Raw genomic sequence first — 25,131 nt, 5'->3', positions numbered from 1 at the left:
ATCCCCGTCAATCTAACTTTGCCTTCAGCATGGAACATTATGCCACTAACAAATCTCAAAGATCAGCTTATTAATATTTCAGAAAAAGAACAAGAAAATGTTATAGTTAAAGTCTGATTTTAACAGAACAAGTTAGTAACATAGCTCGGTAGTTTTACCCCACTTTCAGCAAATTTCAAGCAGCAATATCATTGTGTAGGACAACAGTCTATTTAGTACTGATATGTCATTGTGACCTGTGATTCTCTTGCTCTTATGTTACAATGACCTTCCTGTTAGCCAAAATGTCAAGGTGACCTTCAGTTCTCTTCTTCATGTCACTTAGGCCTTTTTCTCGTTGATATGTCAGTGACCTTCACCTTTCTTAGAAAAATGTCACAGTGACCTACAACTCTTTTCTTCATGTTATAGAGACCTGTGTCTTTCTCACTCATGTCACAAATCACCTTCATCCCTGTTCTCATGTCACTCTGACCTGTCATTCTCCAAGTTTAATGTAATGAAGACCTGCACAAAACTTTCCATGAAGTGCATTCAATGACATACACATCACCATCCTTCGAGCACAAGTCAGTCTATGCAAAGACATGTATTAGCTCAGTATAATCACCTTGTTCCCAACATGATAATGGTTACATCAAAGATACAGGTGTTAATGTCTTCCCTGCACCAAGCTGCTGCTGAATAAGAGGAAACTACTGTCTTTCTCAGAAGGAACCAATGCCAGCCTTTGCCCACAACTCAGGATAGATCAGACAGAACCATTGTGACAGTCTTGTCAGCAGGCCACTTTGATCAGCGTTCAAAATACCTGCCTGCCCGACCACCGGAGACGGGTTACATTCAACACAGACTGCCAGATTCTCAAATTCACCTTCCCAATGGTAAGGTTAAAATTTAAACATGTATATATGAAGATATTTTGGAGGCAGGCAAGTTTTCATTCAGGGTCCACAGTTTTACATCTAACCAGCCCTGTGGTTTGACTGAAAGTTTTTTGAGTTTTACACCCTGGTTAGATCAAAACCTTTTTCATGGCAAGCTGACACATACAACAGGGCCATGCAAATCCCAGTCAGGAGAATTTCTGCATGTCACTTCTTCACTGAATTATGGGCAAGTACACTGATTGACATTCCTTCTGAAAAAGAAACTTCAGAACCTAACCTGGATGACTGATGAAACCGGTGTGAGCAGAAGCACCTCTGATAATGTGTTTCATGACTTGATCTCATCTACATGCACAACATCTACTGAGCAGGGCACTGCTGAAGCAATTCTATCATGTATTATTGCACTATAAATACCTCTCATTCAATATAACTCATTTTTAACAATCCAGAAATTCATAATTACCTGGACAAATCTGCCAACTGATGCAGGAACTTTCATGTCAACTATAGTGAGTGACCGTGTTTGGCCTTACACTGCTTTTAGCACCAGAAATGTGGGGAATTGAACCCATGTCATTGGTGTGATGAGTGGACACTTAAACGACCAGGCTACCCCTTCTCCTCTCATGTCAAGTATATAAGTAAGGTAACTCAAGTACAAAGACTGATTTCCAATGAGAATTACAATTCAGCTAAGGAAGTAGATGAGTCAGCACCCCTTACCCCACCCATCTTACTTACATACTAACACTCAGACCTACAGCATATGTAATATACACTGGATAAAATATCAAGATACATTTTTTTTGGAAATTCAGCATCAAAACTTATTTTAACTAGTCATTTTTACTAGTCATACTAGTCATTTTAAACAGTCAAAAGATGTTTCATTTCCTATTGACTCACAGAATTAACTTTCATCTATGTTGAGATTTACGGCCATCCAGCGAAGGTTCTGCATAAGGCCTAAGAAATAAATGTTGCAGTTCTGATTACATGTATTACAAGACAAGAATCTGTATATGAACTAAGTGAGCCTGGATTACATTCAATTTATCACAGCATGTTGGCTTGACATGAAAGAAATGTCCAAATGAAACAAAACACATTTTCACATGTTTACCATTTGCTGGGTCCCATAAACATGGTAAAGGTGCCAATGATCCTCAAGACAAAGTGAATCATTGGTTCCTGACTCACCCAAGGGAAGCAACTCCCTAATGCAAATTGCAACCCTTTACACGTCCTTGTCTAATAGTATCTTGTAATCAGAACAACATTTGTATCTTATGCCTCAACTTTCGGATAGTGAAAATAGCAAAATATGGGGTACCACTGTCCAGCTTTTTATTTTTGACCAGTCGACAAAGGATGTGGAGTCTGTCTTTAGAGCCTGAAATAAATTCAACCACATCCGAACTAAGCAAGGAGTGCCATACAGATGTGAAGAGAAAGAGGTGAGAGGTACTATGGTTCATACAGAAAAACAATAGAATTATTAACGTCATTTACAATATAAGATAACTATATGAAGAGTATAGTTTTCCCTTTGAAATAAGGTTCTAAAAAAGATATTCTGCTGCCTCATTATTAAAAAAAAATTTTTTTTAGCTGACTCATTATTAAAAGTATGTATATCAAGATTGTGATCACAATTGCAAAGTTTAAGGCCTTTTCACCTTTTTCCAAGAACTGATCAACTAATCATGTCATTGCTACACATCAGGCTTTGAACTGGAAATTTGCAAATTCATTTTTCTTTCATAAGCATGTATGAACCATGAGAGCGTGTGAAAAATCAAAACAGATATATGTATAAATATTGGAACATCAGATAAAAGCAAGACTAAATGTGAACACCTACTAGCAAACCCTCATGTTGAATAAAGAAAGGTTAAGCATGAAAGTCACCGTATTGATAAAGAGTCCAGAATCAGCATTAAACAAGCCTGAGAGAACACAGTGATCTGCAGAGTCAGCATGAAGTAATACAAAGTCAGCTCAAGATCTGCTGTCGAGGCATACAGTAATGCTAAGCCAGCAGAAAGATGTGCTAAATCAGTATACAGTAATACTAAGTTGGCACAGTGATATACTTACTCAGTATGCTGTGATGATAAGTCAGCACAAAGTTATGCTGAATTAGCATATAGTAATGCTGTCAGCACAAGGTATGCTGAATCAGCATAGAGTAATGCTAAGTCTTCACAATGATATGATGATCTGCACAAAATCTGCTGTCGAGGCATACAGTAATGCTAAGCTAGCAGAAAGATGTGTTTAATCAGCATACAGTAATGCAAACTCAGCAGTGATATACTAACTCAGTATACTGTGATGATCAATCAGCCCCAAAATATGCTGAATTAAACATATAGTAATGTTAAGTCAGCAAAAAGATATGCTGAATCAGCACACAGTAATGCAAAGTCAGCGCAAAGATATACTGACTCAGCATACAATAATGCTAAGTCAGCACAGTGATATACTGAGTGGGCATACAGTAATGGAAGTTACACACTGACACCAAATGAATGAAATTATAAAACCAGCCTTAACTTGTCCCATTCATACAGTATAAAACAAAAGTACACTCAGTTGATCCTTTACTTCAAATCTCTTAAAGCATTAATGAAATGGGTTTATATTAATTAAATGATGAAGAATTTCAAAATAATACCACATGTCCTCTATAACGATTGAGAGGGAAAAAAATACCTCCACCTTAAGTATGTACTAGATGCAACCCTGAATAAGTGAATGACAAAGAATAAGAGTGGTGTGACAGTGATAATGAATCGGAAATATCTCCAGGACCCTGTAGCAAAGAATACGAGCAAGTGTGGCCCCACAGTACCTGTCTGATCCACTGTGACCTCGCCACCCCCGGAGCAGGTGTCCATCTTCACTGGGCTGATGGTGCAGGTCTGTGTGCAGTGGCCGTTGCAGTCACTGGACTTGTGCCGAGTTCTAGTCTCAATTATACACTTCTCTTCACCATTTTCCTGTACGGCAACCATTCACACATGATAAATATGACTTGTGCGCCATCAGTCAATAGCTTCACACTCAGTTTGATAGGTGTTAAATGCTGAACTCAGCAGTTTCTGTAAATAAGTGTCTGTAAATAATCAAGTTTGGTCCAGACAATCCAGTGATAAAGAGGATGAGTGAGTGAGTTTAGTTTTACACCGCACTCAGCAGTAGTCCAGCTATATGGCGGCGGTCTGTAAATAATCAAGTTTGGACCAGACAATCCAGTGATGAACAGCATGAGCATCTATCTGCACAATTGATCACCCAATCCCATTAGTTGTCTCTTACAACAAGTATGGGTTACTGGAGAGCAATTCCTACCCAGACCTTCATTGGCTTCATGGGTACATCAATCATGAAATATATATAAGACATTGACACTGATACAAAAAAACGACGGCAATATTTTGCTAAATAATTCTCTAAAAATTAAAGGTGTACCAACAGAATTTTTCTATATATAGCATTTTCTATAAAATTTGATGCTACAAGCTTAGCATGCTAGACCAAACAAAATTTTAGTCTTTGTATCAGTGCATTAAGTCACAGACCAATGATGCCTTCACCAAATCTTATAATATATTTGTGCTTTGATAAACTTGTATGATTACGGTAGATTTTGGTACTACAATTATTGTATATTTCACAGAAATTACACTTACATTGTTTGCATTGAACTTATATCTTCAACATGCTGAGCCAGCAAAACATAAATGTAAATCATAATACAAATATACAGACACATCAATAATGGAAAGTTTGGCATTCGTACATTTCCCAGTTGCACTTAGGAACTACTGATATCTGATGTATCAACTTAGAACGCCACAGTAAGAAATACATCACACAGTAATGGTCTACTGGTGACAAAGGCCACAACAGTTTAACTAGAGCTATCTCTAACAACAGCATGCATTCCACCACAAAGACAACCAACCAACCAACCAACACAGGAAGACAAAATGGGAAGAGGATGGGAACCGATAAGTTACTACTCATCAACTCAAATTTTGTATACAAAAAGAGCAATGCAAAAAGGAGACAAAAACAAAAGCAAATATACTTTCAAGTTAACAAATACTATAATTTGAAAATGAAATCAACAAAAGTTAAACCATGCACGGTATATTTTAACATGTTCTTGTTGATCGTTCTAAATTCAGTCATTTAGAAATAAAAATACTATTCAACATGGTGCAAGTTTGAACCAATTACTTCACCAGAAATACCAGAAAGAAATGGGCAGAAAGTCACGTGTTGAGGATTCACATGACCAGGCTGAACGAATGAGCTGAGGGCTGCATGCTAAGTGGTGGAAACACTGTTACCAGTTTACAGATAACTCTGCTCTCTGCTTGTTGGTTAGTAGTAAACACCTTCGGCTGACAGTTGCTGCCCACTGGCTGTGCAGGGAGTTCCTGTGGTGCTGCACTCTGGGTAGCCTGGTGGTACTTCTGGTGACAGCGTATTGCTCGCAGCGTATTGAAGGCCTCCACATTGTCTGGGTCCCCCTCCAGTGCCCGGCGGTAGTGCCACACAGCGCCGGTGTAGTTGTTGGTTGCCCATAACACATTACCAAAGAAGAAATGGGTTGATGGCTGCAAAAGAAAAATACAAATACACGATATTTAGAAAGGGGTCTAATGTAATGGTGGCTGAGTTGGTTAGATCACTGACTTTGTTTGCTAGTGATTAGGCGATGATATCTGAATGTGTGGTTTTGAATCCTGGATGGGACTCAAATTAACAAGAGTACTAGAATTTGTACTTTACAGGAAAAGGGTACACTCAAAATTACAATAAAAGCAATACGTTTTGACAGGATAGTGTCCCAATGCTATTTATAATCTAAGTAAGAACAAAAAAGATTGTGATGCTAAATATTTCAATTTTGTCTGACTGAGCAGTCCAAAATGTTAAACTGAACCTTTGCAATCCCCAGTCATTCAACACCACCAGCCAATATGCCATCAAAACAAGCAGGGACTTACAAACACAAATTCCTAAGTCATATACATAGAGAAATGAACAAATTGTTTTAGCATGCCCACAGGGATGCAGAAAAGGTCCAAATATTTTTTGCAACAATTTCGACCAAGTAACAATAAGTTATTACTGAGTCTGCTACGGGCCAAGTTATGGTATCATTTGTAATTTAATTGATATAACAATATGATAATCATACACAATACAGTAACAATAACTGAATTACAACAATAGTACAACATAGTATTAATACTAATATTTAAGTTTCTGGGACCCCCCGTTTTGTTGTCCAGGATCCCTGAAAATTATGAGCATGCACCCCAGGGACCCTTAAACATAGGACTCGAGCTAAATCCCTGAAACAAGTCTTACACTTCACCAATATGTAAGAACTGAAAGAGATAAAGGACACAACTCACCTCCCAGTCATTAACACTCAGGGCGTCCCGCAACACCGTAACTGCATCGTCATATCGACCGTATCGGTAGAAGATATTAGCCAAGTTTACCAGCGGTACATCCCGGTACTCATCAGGTACAAGATGCAGGGATCGTCGAATACACTCAATACCATGGTAGTTGTTGCCAATGATGCGCCAGTACATGCCAGCCAGGTTGTACAACACCCAGCCAGGGCCAATGTTCTAGAAAAAATACAAGAATAATAACACAAGCACCTGCTTCTGTTTTTGTGGATGCCATATCTGATGAGTGAGTGAGCTTTGTGCCGAGTTCTAGTCTCAATTAAACACTTCCCTTCACCATTTTCCTGTACGTCAACCATTCACACATGATAAATATGACTTGTGCGCCATCAGTCAATAGCTTCACACTCAGTTTGATAGGTGTTAAATGTAAATAAGTGTCTGTAAATAATCAAGTTTGGTCCAGACAATCCAGTGATAAAGAGGATGAGTCAGTGAGTTTAGTTTTACACTGCACTCAGCAATATTCCACCTACATGGTGGCAGTGTGCAAATAATCAAGTCTGAACCAGTCAATCACTGGGATTAATAGCATGAGCATCAATCTGCACAATTAGGAATCAATGACAACAAGCATGAGTTGCTGAAGACCTATTCTACCGGATCTTCATGGGTCAATTATTTTGAGTAACACATCATTTGACTCAAGAATTATACATTACTATTTTGGCAGTATGTGTTGAACAAAACTATGGCCACTGTCCAATTAAGTATGTTGATATAAATGTGTATTGCATGAGTCTCACCTCTTTCAGTGCTGTGAGTATCCTCTGTCCCACTTCCTCCTCTGTCACCACTGCGTTGTTCACATGGGCCAACAGAATCTGTAACACAATCAGTTCAACTACAAATCTGTAACACAATCACAGTTCAACTACAAATCTGCAGCACAGTCACACTTCAAATACAAATCTGCAACACAATCTGACAGTTTAACTACAAATGTGTGACACAATCGCAGCTCAACTATAAACATGTAACACAATCTGTAACATAATGACAGCTTAACTACCAACATGTAACATAATCTGTAAGATGATCACAGCTCAACTACCAACATGTTACACAATCTGTAACACAATTGCAGCTGAACTACAAAAATGTAATATAATCTGTAACATGATCACAATTCAACTACCCACATGTAACACAATCTGTAACACAACTGCAGCTTAACTACCCACATGTAACACAATCTGTAACACAATCACAGCTCAAATCTGTAACAGAATCACAGTTCAACTACCAACATGTAACATAATCTGTAACAATTACAGTTCAGCTAGCAAAATGTCACAGTTTAGTTACACAGAGGAGGTAATCTTAAAAACTGGAAGCCTGAGTAACCAGAGTATGATTGGGCAACCCACAGCAACAATATTTCTATGATAAACTTAGTTCTAAAATCAGCATCATTCATGATTGGTCACACATATATGAACTAATGAAGTGTCTTCAAAATATGAGGATAAGGTAGATCTTTTCATAACTATAAATCTTGCACTTTCGAAAAGTTATCCATTTTTCTACTCATAAAATTATTTGAATCAAATTCTTTTCAATAATGATGCAGAGACCACTTATGACCATGTTTCAAAATTGCTTTCAGAATAATCAATATTTTCTTTTGTCCTGCATCGTACCGGTCTCATGGATGGGTCATTATATTTCAGTGGGATCTTGCTCTTCTCCGAGTATGCCATGGATTTGAGATGATCATAGGTACGACGATCCACTTCCGGGATCTCCAGTAGAGGAACACACACTGGTGGGTACCATGGCAATGGGTGCTCTCCCCCTGGTTTTAAGTTTTGAGCTTCAGTGAGCAATGCTTTTACTCTGAAATGACAAAAAGATCAAATCCTTTACAGATGTCATCTGCCAGAAGAGTAAGTGAGTATGGTTTTATGCTGCTTTCACCAATATTCCAGCAGTATCACATCAGGGGGCACCAGAAATGGGCTTCACGTATCTTTGTGAACACAGGTCTTTGGTGCAACAAAGAATTCTTGAACCACAAGGCTACCTCACTTCCCCTTGTGCATGAGGAAAGAACATACTTACAAGAAAATCCAATCAATGGCAGTTAAAGTATTGTTCCCATATAAGTAGACAGTGGACTTACTCAAAGCCCTTGTTTTCTGGGGACAGGTATGTTGTGGTGAGGTTGCGGGGGTCCGGCACCTTTTGGACGTACGTGTCACACTCCTCCTTTTGAGGCCACTCCTCTATCATGTGCTCCATGTTTGTCTGAAATGGAGAGGTGTTGACCACTGTATCCAGCTGTAACTATCTGACTGAAAACTGAGAAAGTTCCAACACTATCTGTGCTTCTGTGGGTTAGTTAGGTTCACTTCAACTCTAAATAGTATTCCAGTATTAACAAGCCATTTCTGCTTAGTGCAATTCTCTGACATTTATCACCTTGGTAACACCTAAGAGCAGAGGTAAGAAGTGTGTGCTGAGACAGGCATGGGGTACTGTGGACTGAGACAAGCATGGGATACTGTGGACTGAGGCAAGCATGGGGTACTGTGGACTGAGGCAAGCATGGGGTACTGTGGACTGAGGCAAGCATGAGGTACTGTGGACTGAGGCAAGCATGGGGTACTGTGGACTGAGGCAAGCATGGGGTACTGGGGACTGAGACAAGCATGGGGTACTGTGGACTGAGGCAAGCATGGGATACTGTGGACTGAGACAAGCATGGGGTACTGTGGACTGAGACAAGCATGGGCACTGAGACAAGCATGGGGTACTGTGGACTGAGACAAGCATGAGGTACTGTGGACTGAGGCAAGCATGGGGTACTGTGGGCTGAGACAGGCATGGGGTACTGCGGACTGAGACAAGCATGGGGTACTGTGGACTGAGGCAAGCATGGGGTACTGTAGACACAGGCAAGCATGGGGTACTGTGGACTGAGGCAAGCATGGGGTACTGTGGACTGAAACAAGCATGGGGTACTGTGGACTGAGGCAAGCATGGGGTACTGTGGACTGAGGCAAGCATTGGGTACTGTACACACAGGCAAGCATGGGGTACTGTGGACTGAGACAAGCATGGGGTACTGTGGACTGAGGCAAGCATGGGATACTGTGGACTGAGACAAGCATGGGGTACTGTGGACTGAGACAAGCATGGGTACTGAGACAAGCATGGGGTACTGTGGACTGAGACAAGCATGAGGTACTGTGGACTGAGACAAGCAGGGGGCACGGTGGACTGAGGCAAGCATGGGGTACTATGGACTGCGGCAAGCATGAGGTACTGTGGACTGAGGCAAGCATGGGGTACTGTGGACTGAGACAAGCATGGGGTACTGTGGACTGAGACAAGCATGGGGTGCTGTGGACTGAGACAAGCATGGGGTACATGAACTCACTTTAGTGGTAATCACTTTATTTTTTGAATACATCGGAGGTCTGACAGGTTTTGAGTAGTCCACCTGCTTCTTGCTTCTCTTTTGAATGTAATCCGATCCTTTCTCACCCTGTAAAAGACATTTATAATTTCTGTTACACAGACAGACCTCAGAGCCAATCATACAAGACAAATAAGTGGATGCTTATCCATATCTCAACATATATCCTTCAGATCTGAAGCTATTGTTTATTACTTTGGGTTAGACAAATCATAAAATGCTTCCCGATGCATCAGTTACTGTTCTTGAACTGTACATTTCTCTGACATGAGAATGTTTTTTCATCATATCTCAAGCAGTACCTCTTTTATCTTTGAACTGTGTGAGTCAAAATCCATTGGTCCTCGTTTACTCCAGGAACAGACCAGCACTTGCTTCCCATCACGACCTTCCATACGACAATACTCCCCTGAAAACAAATTATAAGTTACCAGTAAACAGCATGACCTATGTGCAAATAGCCAAGCATTATCATGGCAAACCATAAAGTAGTGATGAGCAATACTGGAACCCATAAACTGAGACACTATTACAACGCCTAATATCAACATCAGAATAGTGCCATACCTATTTCTGAAGGCATCACTTTTATCTTCTGTGTCTCATATGCTATCTGCTGTGCAGCCTTGACCTCAGGTGAGACCTGTTCAAAGTCCAGCTTGTCCTGTTGTGTCTGCCAGTGGTCATGTTTCCGCTGGTATTCCTTCAACTCCTTCAACGTCTTCTGTAGAGACCTGCAAATAACCAACAAGTATGTAACAGAGTCTGTTGTCCTTACACAATTTCAGTTATTAGACTATAAAATCGGCACTATCCAGGATTTCTTATTTATGACTTGGGACTGTGAGTTTCTTCTGAAACTTCCAGGCAAATAGCACTTTTCGAGTGGTGCAGTTTTCACAAATCAGAAATAAACATACACAATATGGACTGACAGTTACAATTTTGGTCTTCTAAAAGGGTTTTATAAACAATCCTAACAGACTAGTCTGGAAATCCGGGTGTTTATTGGAGGAGTTCTCTACAGTTTTTCTCCTGCTGTATCCCACAGTTTCTAATCACATGTACAAACATTGATGGACTTCAACCCACCGGTGTTGGGCCTCGAGAGCTGCCTCCAACTTGGAGTGACACAACACTGCATGCTTCCTCTTGGCTGCAGCCTCGAAGTCCGGCTGAATCTTCAGGGTGTTCTCAAAACATATGACTGACTTGTTATACTCCCCTAATACCTGGAACCACAAACACATGACAGACTTCAGTCTTAACCCTCCAGGTAGAAGGAGTAGACAAGGCCATATCCAGCATGTACACAGATCATCTTTACTAGTGGCTCATGAAAATAAATATGTTTAAGTTGGGGAAAAAGAACCTTTTACTTGAGATGTTTATTTGTCCTCAACTAACATACTAGTTTTCACGTGGTAACATGAATCCATGTGTTCAGATCATATTTCTCATCACTTCATGAATAACAAATTCTAAAAGTCCTGAACAAGTACTTACATAAATCATTACCGCAATAGCATACCCTTAAGCATTTGACTGATGTCATTTTGTTCTTTTTCAGTTGTTTACGAGGAATATTCTCTCCTACACAGGAATACTGATAACCATAATCTTTGTTATCTTGATAACAAAACTGTCATTTTATGACTAGATAGAAATGACGGTACAAAAACTGAAAATAATGCTTTTTTTGGATTGCATTATGGTATACCAAACTGAAGGCAAAATACTGCGGTACACCATTTCACCCTTATTAAACAATAAGGACATAAATTAATCTCAAGTTCTGATTCTGAAAATCTGAGGCAAGTTGCTTTTTCATTTCCAGTAAAAGTTCTTACCGCATAGATATTTCCAAGAGTAAAATGATTGACATTGAGCTCCTTAGATACATCCAAAGCTGCATGTACTATGATGGCTGCTTCGTTAGAATACCGGGCCCGATGCAACACATTGGCCAGGCTTATGAGAGCTACATCTTTCTGTGATCTGAAACAGATCATTTCTTCACGTTACTACTTTTGTGAAAAGTGCTGGCTTTAATTAAGGTTAAATACAACCATATATATAGCCAATATTCAAAACATGCCAATAAAATACCAATGTCAACTTGTTAAGAATCGAAAGCAGCCCATGATGTTAGCCACTTGTACAAAGCCTGATTTCAAGAATATTAATCAAGATCTACAAGAAAAGGATCCCAAAGACAAGGCAAGAATAAAATCACGACCACGAACAACAAAAAAACAAATCATCATTTTACAAATTTATCGTGAATACTACTAGAATATGAAAAAGAGCATCCCATTCTGTATATTACTACAGTTAATCTGTTATAACTGAGGCATGGCTACACAAAGCATGTTTTTCAAATTCCTGGCTATAAATGATTGACAGCTAAAAGTGTTGTTCTTACCTGGGAGAGTAATGGAGAGCTCTGCGGACACATTCAATGGAATGATACGGATCTCCCTTGATGCGCCAGTAGAACGCCGCCATGTTGTATAAAACCCATGATGTTTTATTCTGTGGACACAACAGCAGCATTGAAAACATTTCACTAGGATTAAAAGCATTTCATTAACAACAGAACTGAAAACATTTGATAAACACTGAGAATCCAGAAAACCTTCTAGCCAAGAATCCCCATCAAAGACTGTTTTGTTCAACTTTTCAGTCAATCTAGAACTGTATTTAATCAGTGAAGAGTTTTGTTTATTGCTTACAATCTGCAGATCAAAAATCCAGGCTCAAATATCAATTGCACTCATTTGGGCAATAACGGGACACCATCATGTCATTATGCAAATGAAACATTCACCAATTCACCTTGATGCTGATGCTGTTGATCACTGGATTGTCTAGTCCAGACTCAATTATTTACAGACCGCCATCATATAGCTGGAACTTCGCTGAATGAGGTGTTTAACTAAATTCACGTACCCCTGTTTAGCCACATACATGAATCTGCTGATAACTCTGCAGTTTATGAGTCATGAAACTGCATCGGTTGCTAATGTCTTCTTATAACCTAACGTATGAAGTGAGTGAGTTTAGTTTTACGCTGCACTCAGCAATATTCCAGCTATATGACAGCAGTCTGTAAATAATTGAGTCTGGACTAGACAATCCAGTGATCAACAGCATGAGCATCGATCTGCACAATTGGGAACCGATGACATGTGCAAACCATGTCAGCGAACCTGACCACCCGATCCTGTTAGTCGCCTGTTACAACAAGCAGAATTGCCTTTTATGGCAAGAATGGGTTGCTGAAGGCCTATTATACTTACATAGGAATATCGAACCCATCAATAATCACTGATGTGAGATTCAACAACTGACCAGTTATTTGATCAAACACTCCAGCAAAACTGAAAACTATCTTTGTTTGCAGTTTAACATAGCACTCAGCAATATTCAATCTGTGTGGTGATCCAGTGATCAATATCAAGAGCATCAATCTATGCAACTGGAGGAGATCTGTATATAGTCTGTATATTCATATCGATTGTCTACTTTATGAGATGAAATGAGTCAGTATCTTAGAAGCCTACCTTCTGTAAAGCCTCATACACAAGATGGCCGTAGTCATCCACATTTTCTCGATGTGTAATGGCATTCTTCAGCCCAAGCTCTGGGGTGCCAGATAAATTCTGTCTGTCTTTTAAACCCTGGAAAACATTAATGGACACACTTTTTTGGGTCAGGATACTAAACTTTTACTTAAACCTTTACCTCCAGATACTCTGAAGCATGTATTCTGTAGCTTGAAATGGTTGCACTTTTGCATCCAGATGCTCAAAAGCACATATACTGTAGCTAAGATGGACGCTTCTTTACCTCCTGATGCTCAAAAGCAGGTAGACTGTAGCTTAGATGGTCGCACCTTAACCTCCAGATGCTCAAAAGCAGGTACACTGTAGTCTAAGATGGTCGCACCTTAACCTCAAGATGCTCAAAAGCATGTATACTGTAGTTTAAGATGGTTGCAACCATACCTCCAGATGCTCAAAAGCATGTATACTGTAGTTTAAGATGGTCGCACCTTAACCTCCAGATGTTCAAAAACAGGTATACTATAGTTTAAGACAGTTGCACCTTTGCCTTCAGATGCTAAAAAGCAGGTGGACTGTAGTTTAAGATGGTCGCACCTTTACCACAAGATGCTCTAAAGCATGTATACTTTAGTTTAAGATGGTCGCAACCATACCTCCAGATGCTCAAAAGCATGTATACTGTAGTTGAGATCAGTCACATCAAGGCAGACAGGCGCCATTGGATTCTCTGGCAGGTTGGCATTGACCTCAATATGTTCATCTGGCCTGTTGTTCAACAGAAAACCTTTGTACAGTATTCAAATTCCAGGACAAAAAAGAAAACAAAAAACAGTGTTCAAAGAACTGGATTAAACCTGACAAAAACACTTTCACCACTACAGAATCATTTGTATTTCTTCATTTGTCTTTTAATACTTCACAACGGTATTTTCCAGCGGCCTGTTTCACAAAGCTCTAATAAGACTACCTAACCGCCCCTTGACACAAAGCCAGAGCACTCATTTTATACATTAAGTTTTCACAACCAGCAATTCTAACTAGCATTTCTATTGGGGTTGCCCAGCTGTCAACAGACGATATCTGACAGGAGTGTCACTACTTACCGGATCCCCTTGTTTTCAAGAGGCAGCACTGTAGAGATGTACAGGTCAAACTCCGGAAGGGGCTTCCCTGCTTCCACACAGTTGGGATCGGTCTTGTAGAACCTTTGCTCAAGACCTGGAAAACACAACCATGGGTCTGCTTATCAGAAACTCAAAACAGACATTACTCATAAACAGGAAATCAGAATGCAGAAAGTGGTCAAATCTGAAATTTTTAAGAAGCAGCCAAAGGACCTTTTTCATTGTCAGAACAGAAACTTTCCCTGGGACAGCTTGTCTGTACTGTATTGGGTATATTTGTGTGATGGTCTATATGATAAACTAGACAAATGAGGCACCACTGAAGTCCACTTAGTTATTACTGACCCACCCCCAACGCTGAAGTCTCTGATAGGTGTTTACGTTGCCTAAACATAAGTACCTAATGGAAAATAACTTTGTATTTTGATGGATGAATCAGTGCTACTGCCAATGATTTCCTCGGGTTACTAAAAAAACTGCTTGGTATTTTACTAAGATTCAAGATAAATCTTGATTAGAGGTGTGAAAATGTCATGAGGGTGCAATACGATACATGTTCCAATAACATGGGTGCACTATGAGACATATCCCTAAACAGTAATTATACTTTAAAGATTCACATTATCCAGATTTCTGTCGGTAAATCCATCCTTAAATTTCAGATTGTAAAGATGCATATTGTACCAGACAAACAAATAAAGTTTGTGTACAGATTTATAGCAAACAAAAAAATACTAGCGAGTCTGCATATGCTGATTCTTGAAGAGTGTCTGTTGTTTTTCACTTGTTTTTACATCAGTGAAACTTGTAATATAGTGGATCAGATGTACTACAATATAAGAGCTGGAGTGTATTGTGCTGTGCTGTGTTGTACAGTACTGAGCTGCTGTATCAGTACAACACTAACTCACTTAAGGAGAAATTATGTTAAAATTACTAGTACATGACGAACAATGCAGATGTTGTCTGCCTCTCACTCTGCTGACATATTACACCAGAGGAAAGAAGCATCTGACTGGCACAAAGTACATACATTCAGAATATAACTAAATGTCACATTTCACTGATTAATTAATGAATTAACTAATTAATGAACACTCTACATGTCAGGGGTTGACTGGTATTAATATTGTCATTGGTCAGAAAAATGGTTATACAACAATCTTGTCATTAACATTGACATAAACATTATCTCTGCTTTGCAATGGAAATATGAACTAGTTTTCTACTGAAGGTAAGCTCACAAAAAATGCAGAATCATTTCAAAAACACATAGGACAAACAGGAAAAGGGACCGTGATTAGATATTTCTGACAGACATAGAGGTTGCATCTCCGAACAACCAAACAGTACTGCCTTTGTTTACTGGGCCACCCACACACTGCATGCCCCGTGTGACAGTAAGTCAGTCACACCAAGTCATCTGGCAATTGGAAGATGGCTCAAAGTGAAATACAAAAGATTTGACATAGTTCTGACAGACTAAAGATCACAATCTAGCAAGCTAAGAAGAGACATCAAGTGACTGAAGTGAAATACTGTGTTTGAGTGGCATGCTAGAAGTTGGTGGTATAGGGATGACACAACTTTACTGATGATCAGCAGGGAGTAAAAAATCCCATTGCCCGGCGCCCAGGACAAGTCAGTTTTCATTTTGGGCAATCAAACAATGGCACCTTACTTGTCCGTGGACTACTAGATAATTTCCACTTACGTCTTCAAACTGCAAATAATCTTGGATTTCATTTTGTATATGCTCATCATGAAGCTATTAAAGTTTGCAATAATAATAAAGTAGAGCTGGTAGAGAGTGAAATCATCATTGTTCGATAAATAGTCCAGTAAATATTAACATCACGTATTGTGTGATAAAATCAGGGCAAGTGGAAAATTAGTCAGGATGAGCAACGTGCCCTGTGGCAAGTGGCTTTTCAAAATATTTTTGAAACCTTGATCGGCTTCTTTATTTTCACAATCACAATGCTTCGGTACACCTTCTTATACTAATGCTTGAAAATGCTATAAAAAGATATACCAAAACATCACTATCGTGAAAATAAAGAAGTTGGTCATACATGAAGCTTTGTCATCCCCAAAATGCTGTGATTCATAATTTACTCCACTGCACAACAACTGGTTGATTTAAACAGCATACCAGTTACACATGTTGTAGCTAGAGCATATCATAAAGTTGGTAGTCTGGTTTCAAATTTATGAGCCAAGGCAAAAGAAACCTTTATGCTGATACTGTTTTGTACTTAAGGTGCCCATTGTTGAAAGGAAGGCCATATCTTTCATCTTCATGAGACAAGTATGCTAACACTTATCAAAGCTCCCTTCACTGAGCTTTATAACCCAGTTTCTAATTCCATGAGAATATTCCAATAATGTAATATGCATCAGCACCTGCATCCTGACCTTCCATTATAGTCAAATACCCAGAAATTCATGCACCCTCTAGCAAAATCACACATCAAAGGTTTAAGAAGAAACTCATAACAACTGCAATTTTCTTCTGTAGATAATACAGAATATCTAATATCACTAAGTTAATAACCCATGTAAAAATTATCTCTGGGGCAAGAATATATCAGAACTGACAGTGAAAATAGTATAAGAAACAGTGACTGAGTTTAGTTTTACGCCACACTCAGCAATATTCCAGATATATAGCAGGGGTCTGTAAATAATCAAGTCTGGACCAGACAATCCAGTGATCAACACCATGAGCATCGATGTCCCAATTGGGAACCAAAGGCATGTGTTAACCAAGTCGGCAAATCTGACCAACCGATCCTGTTAGTTGCTTCTTGCAACATGCATAGCTGCCTTTCATTGCAAGCATGGGTTGCTGAGGGCCTATTCTACCCTGGACCTTCACTTGTTAAAAATAGCATTAGAAATAGAGCTTGAATTCCAAGTGAACCTTGTCTTAACCCTAATTTAGAAATTATAATTTCAAGAATGTTATATTGAAATATCATAGCAGGAAACAGGAGTTGGTACAAGTAATAACGCATACTGAAGTATTAATTAACTGTCATGTATGAATATATTCACGTCAACATGACATTGTAACAAGTGTATCGTGATAACACATGGAGGTAATATTACACATGTCCTCCATTATCGCACGACGAACTATGGACATTAATTATGGGCATGCAACATGTTCAAGTGGCAACATTACAAATGGACATTAACCTTCTGCATTCAACAAATATCAAATTATCAATCTGGAAATGTGTACTCTGTATTAACAATAGCTGTGTTACTTAACAGATACAGCTTACTGAAGTAAATATCCATATTGAATGGGAGGTATGTTTGTCAACAGAACCCACTGAATATTAAATATCCATACTGAAAATGTGGGTATGTTGCATTTTTCATTATTACCTGCTGATTATTTGAATCCAGCATTGATTATGTTTATTAAGACCATGTGTTCATGTTCAAAAATAAAAAGAAATGGCGAAAAAACAATCTTCCATCCAGTGTCCAGCAAATTTTTCCCTAGAGCTATACTGCAATGTTGAAGACAATGCTACCTATCGAGTGACAATCAATCATTCTTTTTTCACCTGTCAGGTGAAGTTATTCTGAATTCACACCACTCCACTCAGTCAGGGCTTGTGAGAACAGAAAATACACACTGCCAACTGCAGCGAGTAAATAGCAATTAAGGACACCAGACAATACTTTCTTGTTGGGTGTTTACTCAGATGCTATTGTTCACACTGGGTAATGATAGTATTGAGTGTTCAACATGTTTCTTTGAGTGGTGTCTTGGGTGTCATCAACACACTATGACACAAATATGACATTTGAAGGGCATTTAGAACTGGAAAGCATAAGAAAAGCCAGATGTATGGATGTCAACTATTTTAGTGTGGATAACACAACATTTCGGATGCTTGCTCCTTCATCAGTGAAAAAAAAAATATATATGACATGTTGTATGAACATAAGTAGCAAGAAAAGACAAATTTATGGACATCAACTTCTTTATTATGACTTACATGTTTTGGAAAGTATGCTTGCTCCTTCATCAGGTGAATGAAGAAGGAACAAGCATACACTGATCAAGTGATAAAGCAACAAGCATACAATGAAGAAGTGATGAAGGAACAAGCATATACTGATCAAGTGAGGAAGCAACAAGCATACAATGAAGAAGTGATGAAGCAACAAGCATGCAATGAAGAAGTGATGAAGGAACAAGCATACACTGATGAAGTGATGAAGGAGTAAGAATACACTGATGAAATGAAGGAACAAGCATACACTGATGAAGTGATGAAGGAACAAGCAAACACTGATCAAGTGATGAAGCAACAAGCATACACTAATGAAGTGATGAAGGAACAAGCATACACTGATCAAGAGATGAAGGAACAAGCATACAATGAAGAAGTGATGAAGCAACAAGCATACAATGAAGAAGTGATGAAGGAACAAGCATATACTGATCAAGTGATGAAGCAACAAGCATACAATGAAGAAGTGATGAAGCAACAACCACACAATGAAGACGTGATGAAGGAACAAGCATACACTGATGAAGTGATGAAGGAGTAAGAATACACTGATGAAATGAAGGAACAAGCATACACTGATGAAGTGATGAAGGAACAAGCAAACACTGATCAAGTGATGAAGCAACAAGCATACACTAATGAAGTGATGAAGGAACAAGCATATACTGATCAAGTGATGAAGGAACAAGCATACACTGATCAAATGATGAAGGAGTAAGAATACACTGATGAAGTAAAGGAACAAGCAAACAGTGATCAAGTGATGAAGGAACAAGCAAACAGTGATCAAGTGATGAAGGAACAAGCAAACACTGGTCACATTATGAAGGAACAAGCAAACAGTGATCAAGTGATGAAGGAACAAGCATGCACTTAGTGATTCATGATAAACAAGCTGACATTCATAAATATGGCTTTTCCTATGTAATCCATTTCTAAAGACCCTTCAAAGATTTGAAAAACAGAGTAATGAATACAAATATATATTCATGAATACCTTCAGGCATTAAAACTAGTGATAACAATAGAGATTTTCCAATAACAAGACTACAGGGGCTCAAAATGCCATCACTGTTTTGAGCAGGTTTTCTTGAGGTCTATTAGTGACTGTTTTCGTGTTTCGTCCAGGCCAACATTGCTGTGTAAAGAGTGCAATGCAACAGAGGAGCCATTATTATGAGAAACCCACATTCTGGCTGACTATGCACATCAATGCAAACAAATTAGCCTTGACATTTCCCTTGAAAGCCATGATAGCCACTCCTGTGTTCAAGGGATAAAGCATCAGGGTGACAACTCCTGTCAACATACACACTGAGAAGGGTCACGAAGAGTGACACATGAACATATTATCAAGCAAGAGGGAAGGAAGGAAACAAAAATATGTATTCTCTTGACAAACTTTTTTAATCACATTTGAACTTATCCAAACTAGAATATCTGAAATATAATTCTGTGATAGTACAATGTAGATATGGCACAAAGTGATAATGTTAAAATTGTTTTTTTAAAGGTATGTAGGCCGAGTTTTGCCAACAAAGTACGTCCACTGATGTTGTAACTATTCCGAAAGTGAAACAACTTAAATCAGTGCAGGATTAAAAAATAAGTCAATACAGTTAAGTATTAATTGTATCTTGTATCATCTGAGAACACTATCAACACATAGATGAACTGTGGAATTATGACACCTCAACTGAAAACTTGGGATATGTGCTGGAGACTGAACTGTATCACAGCTACATTGTGATACACAGTTCTATGATAGGTATCACATTATATGAATTCAGATATAGCACTGAATGAACTAAAGATCAGCAATAGAAAAAAAACAAGATGCAGGGGATAATAATCGACAGTGTAGCCTTCTTTGAGACACAAATGTTGTTGACAAGAGGTTAGGAACGTGTATGCATATAAAAGGTAACTGAGAACACATTTCTTATTTTTGCTGCCTTGCATTTTTTAATTATGGAAACATTTTGAAGGTGTTTGGCAAATGTGTAACATTTAAGATATGACAATAGCTGCAATTTGAAATCACAAGATGTGCGAAGCATTATGTTATGTAGCGTGGAAAACATTAACCTTAATAATCTGATATACTCGATACCTTGCCCCGTAATGTCCCAGATCAATGTAGAGACACAAGAAACAACCATGTCTAATGTCTAACTAACAGCGCGACTCTCAGTGAAATATCTTCCTCATCCCTGCTGAACGAAGATCAAATGTTATCATTATTCTACAGTGTGGGACAAATACCACTGCATAGAGAACCTGCATTAACCCACTGCCTAGAGACAGGTATTTCAGCTGGGTATTCACTGATGTATTAAACCTTGGTTAATGTACCACAAACAATCTGACATTAAACCCTGTGTCATCTAGATTCCCTGCAGGCTCACACTCAGACTCTATCCCCAGAACGTAGAACTGACATTCTACATACAGCCAAGTCTCAGTAATCCGTTGCACAGCAAATTGTCGATTAACTAAGATGTCAGACTACATAAATGAGACTAAAGTACTTATTTCAATTCCTTACCAACAAAAGCATCAGATAAAGCTGTCTGTCAGATTAATGAGATTTGACTGTACTTGCATAAAGAGAGATTTTCATCCAAGTACCTACTGATATCAATTAAATCAACACAAGTTGATAAACTTACAAATATCAGAGGCTTGTCGAGGATATTTTCACCTTAATCAATGAGAGTAGATATGATTGATATCAGTAGGCACAAGGGTGATATTCTATTTATCATCAAAGATCTTTCTTCGTTAGTTTTCAGGGAAAAATGTCCATCTTTCAACTCTGAACTACAATTAGACATGAGTGCAGTGATGTCATAGCATTGTGACATCATCAAGTTCATGATGCCACAGCATTGTCAGGGCGCTGTACAAATTCTACTGTCAAAACCATATCTCTTGGGAGATATCATATGATCTCACACAAGTGATATCTCCTGTGGAGCACAGTTTTGGATCATAAAACAAATTATATAAAAAATTTGTACCTAAGCTCACAAAGAATGGGTTCCCAAAACCCTCAGTCAATTGTTTTAGGGGTATTTGCAGACAGTATGTGAGTCCTGTGAAGGAACAGTGCACAGAATTGTACATTTTGATAATGTCTTTAGAGTTTTGTACGAGTCATTGATCATATGGACTTGTGGATGAAATGCTCCGAAAGGAACAATCAAATATTTAGCAAAGTCATAGATGCCTGTAGAAGGAATAATATTGTGCATCCCTTTAGATGCAGTGTTTTTTTCCTGTGTCCATTCTTTACATTTGTGCAAACTGGACACATATTGGCACGCCGCATAAATCCCTATCAACGTTTCATATTTAGTTTAGATTTGACAAAAGAACACAAAAAAATCAATGATAACATCTGTGTGGAATAACCTACAATGTATTTTCAGTTAGTATAGAACTTAGAAGCGTCTTAACATGCTGCTATTTATTGATCAATATACAGGCCTTACAAACGCTGCTACTACACAGCAAGGAAGAATACACTGCATTATCTTGCGTATGGTAATATCTTGTCACCATATGGCTTAAACAAGGGTGACGTTTAACTTTAACTCATTCACTCATTGTCTGAAATGCCATGACACATTGCACAAAAATAGAGCAATAGATTAATAAAATGAAAACAGAAATCACTAGTTTGAAATAATCATTTATATAACATTTTACTTCCTCACTAAAGAATATGAAAAAAGACCTTATGGAGTAAAGTACACTGGTGATATGAAAATACTGTATTTCCTCTACTAAGTGCCTGGGTGCTTATTTTTTCAAAAGACTTCAAGACCCCATGTTTATTAGACGCCTTATGTTTTCGGGCTTACTGGGTCTAATTACGACAACTGCTAATGAGCTGCTTAATAGAGAAAATATGGCAACTATTCAGTTCTGTGTGAGTGATAATCTGTTAGTAAATACTCAATGAATCAAAATATTTACAGCAATATATAATAATTGCAGTGAGAGCGTGCATACAATATGTCGACTCTTACCATGTTTACCATCAAATTGATTTATTAATGTTAATTGAAACCTTTCATCTAATGTCATTCTTAAATTCTGGTTTTGAAAAACTTCTCTCCTAAATTGTACCAACCCAGATGCTAGGTTTCCTTGAAAGGCTGCAAGAATACATGTCACAATCTAAGTCATTTTTCTAAACGAGGATATAGTTCCAACTAAAACTTGTTTATGAAATGTTGTTTACCTACCATGTACATGATAAACATAAAAGCACAATGGTGGCCAGATAATATTTCAAAGTAGTTTATCTAAGAACAAAAACAGCTTTGAGTGTGTGTTTCTCTGCAACATGCAGTAACTGCCCCTTGTTCAAGAAAGTTGATTCAGTGTATTAGGTGTCATGTTTGTTTAGAGTTAACCATGCAAAGTCACATAGCCACCAGTTTATGAAACACAGTAAAATATTTCTTGATGGTGGGATCTTTTTAGCCACTGCATAAACTACTCATCCCATAGAACAGAATTAACATCAACCAGGTTCAGTTAGAGCCAAAACTGTTTGAGCTTTCAATCTTGTTAATTAACAAGATTTCACAAATTTTCAGGGATATAATTTGGACAATTATTAGATGGAAGGTCGCTTGGTTCCTTGGTTAACATAATCCTCAGCAATATTACAGCTATATTGCAGCAGTCTGTAAATGCTCATCTGGATCTGACAATCCAGTGATCAACTGCATGAGTATTGATTTACCCAAATGGGATACGATGAAAAGTCAGAGAGTCTGAGCTCAATAGCACACTGTGGACTGAAACGTGCACAGAAATCGTGTATTTCCTTATTCCAGGGTGAACTTTTGAACAGTATACAGTGGAAACAGTTTCAAAATGCTTCAGTGATACATAAAGGCAGTCTGTTAACCAGTTTCCTGACTCAGAGGAAAACATCACTTCCTTGTTTCTGTATTGTGTACAGAAGTACTCTTGGTGTAGCCTAGCTGTAGAATTACATAACACATGGTAGAGTTACAGGTCAGATTGTCTATGGTGAGTGAGTGAGCGAGTGAGCAAGTTTATGCCAACAGAAATCAGACATCAGAAATGGGTTTCACACAGTGTACACATGGCGGGAAACAAACCTGGGTTTTTGGCAAGTGAATGCTTAACCAATAGGCTACCCCAACAAACCACGAGAGTGGGCGAGCGAGTGAGGATAACATCACAAGGGATCACCAGTTGTATTCAAATCATCAAAACGAAGCTGATTATTACAAAGATGATGATTGATGCATTACTACCATTACTCATACAATACCTCAAATAACAAGATCACGCAATAATCCTCAGTTCAGGTACAACAGAGTTTGATACAATGCCAAACAAACTACAGCGTAACATACTGAAAACTTCAGAATTTCTTCGGACTCAAAAAAGTTTAATACTACCTTGGGACAACTATGCTAAAAAAAACTAGTACTGGTATATATTCACAGTTTCAAAGTCAACATCTTTTCTATTATGCTTTTGTATAACTGTTGTTGACATACTGACAATATCTACCCCTAAACAAGGCCAGAGTTTCAATGATGTTCAAAGTGAAAACCACCAACGTGAAAGTGAGAGCCGGGTATCAGAAAAGCAGGTCACTATTTCTAAAATCTGGACGACCCTTGTTCAGGGGTCAATGACCTGAGAGTAAATGCAAAGTAAAAAGACACAAAAAGCTGCACATGGTCCATGAATGAAAACGCAAAGAAAACAGAATAAACAAAATACATAATAAAAATGTAGCACACACTGATGTTTTAACGGAGCCTTTAAACACTGCATTTGTCTCCACTTTTGCTAATCTGTACAATAACCCATGCATCAGTCCCTTTCATCTGGTGAACATACACAGGATCCTTATATAGGGTGAGTGGGTGAGTATGGTTTTAAGCTGCTTTCAGCAATAATATAGCAATATGATGGCAGGGGACACCATAAATGGGATTCACACATTGTACCCTTGTAGGGAATTGAACTTGGGTCTTTGGCGTGAAGATCAAATGCTTTAACCACTTGGCTGTCCTGCCGTCCCTCCTCCTTAAAGATCACATATACTCTAGGGGGTGAAAATGCATAAATCACTCACTGACATTGTTATAAATGAAACCCTGTCATTAAAACTGCTCATTTCGATCTTTAATTACCTTAAATCGACCTTTTTGACAACAGTGCGCAATTCTCAACCACAAACGAAATTTCAACCAATCAGAGCGGTGCGTCTCCATGATGTAATTGTAGGTATAGATATGAGGGTCTATGTAGAATTCATCTCCATTTCAGGGGTTAAACTATTTCGTTTGCAGGTTTGCACAAACCTGAAATCGCGACAGCTGTTGTGAAAAATGAAAGCCATATGTTCTCACAATCTACTATCATTTAGTTTTGTCTCCTGCTTTGCCTAGTTTCCGAGTTCCAACCCTTGTTTTCAGAGACGATTCTGTCAAAATCACTTGGTGTCGATAGGTTGTACTCTGTGTTAGGTGGTATAAACCTACATGTTATTTGTCATCATTCACTT

At 38.5% G+C, this 25,131-nt stretch overlaps 1 protein-coding gene across 4 annotated transcripts in view; it reads right to left on the bottom strand.

Moving 5' to 3' along the window:
- LOC137262294 (tetratricopeptide repeat protein 17-like) overlaps positions 1-25,131 on the bottom strand; it is a 70,758-nt gene that overhangs the window by 29,319 nt on the left and 16,308 nt on the right. For 2 of the 4 annotated variants that reach the window (XM_067800109.1, XM_067800111.1), the window contains exons 3-17: positions 14,497-14,611; positions 14,047-14,158; positions 13,391-13,507; positions 12,250-12,359; positions 11,675-11,822; positions 10,917-11,056; positions 10,392-10,558; positions 10,127-10,233; positions 9,786-9,893; positions 8,526-8,650; positions 8,044-8,239; positions 7,147-7,224; positions 6,335-6,559; positions 5,258-5,527; positions 3,751-3,898 (exon numbers count right to left, since the gene is read on the bottom strand). In XM_067800109.1, the coding sequence (XP_067656210.1) occupies positions 3,751-3,898; positions 5,258-5,527; positions 6,335-6,559; positions 7,147-7,224; positions 8,044-8,239; positions 8,526-8,650; positions 9,786-9,893; positions 10,127-10,233; positions 10,392-10,558; positions 10,917-11,056; positions 11,675-11,822; positions 12,250-12,359; positions 13,391-13,507; positions 14,047-14,158; positions 14,497-14,611 (2,166 nt within the window). The remainder of the gene's footprint in view (positions 1-3,750; positions 3,899-5,257; positions 5,528-6,334; positions 6,560-7,146; positions 7,225-8,043; positions 8,240-8,525; positions 8,651-9,785; positions 9,894-10,126; positions 10,234-10,391; positions 10,559-10,916; positions 11,057-11,674; positions 11,823-12,249; positions 12,360-13,390; positions 13,508-14,046; positions 14,159-14,496; positions 14,612-25,131) is intronic. The other 2 variants (XM_067800110.1, XM_067800112.1) reach the window with 1 other exon arrangement.

This window comes from Haliotis asinina, chromosome 14, assembly GCF_037392515.1.
Source record: "Haliotis asinina isolate JCU_RB_2024 chromosome 14, JCU_Hal_asi_v2, whole genome shotgun sequence".
NCBI lineage: Eukaryota > Metazoa > Mollusca > Gastropoda > Lepetellida > Haliotidae > Haliotis > Haliotis asinina.
This window is presented reverse-complemented; position numbering and strand designations above follow the sequence as displayed.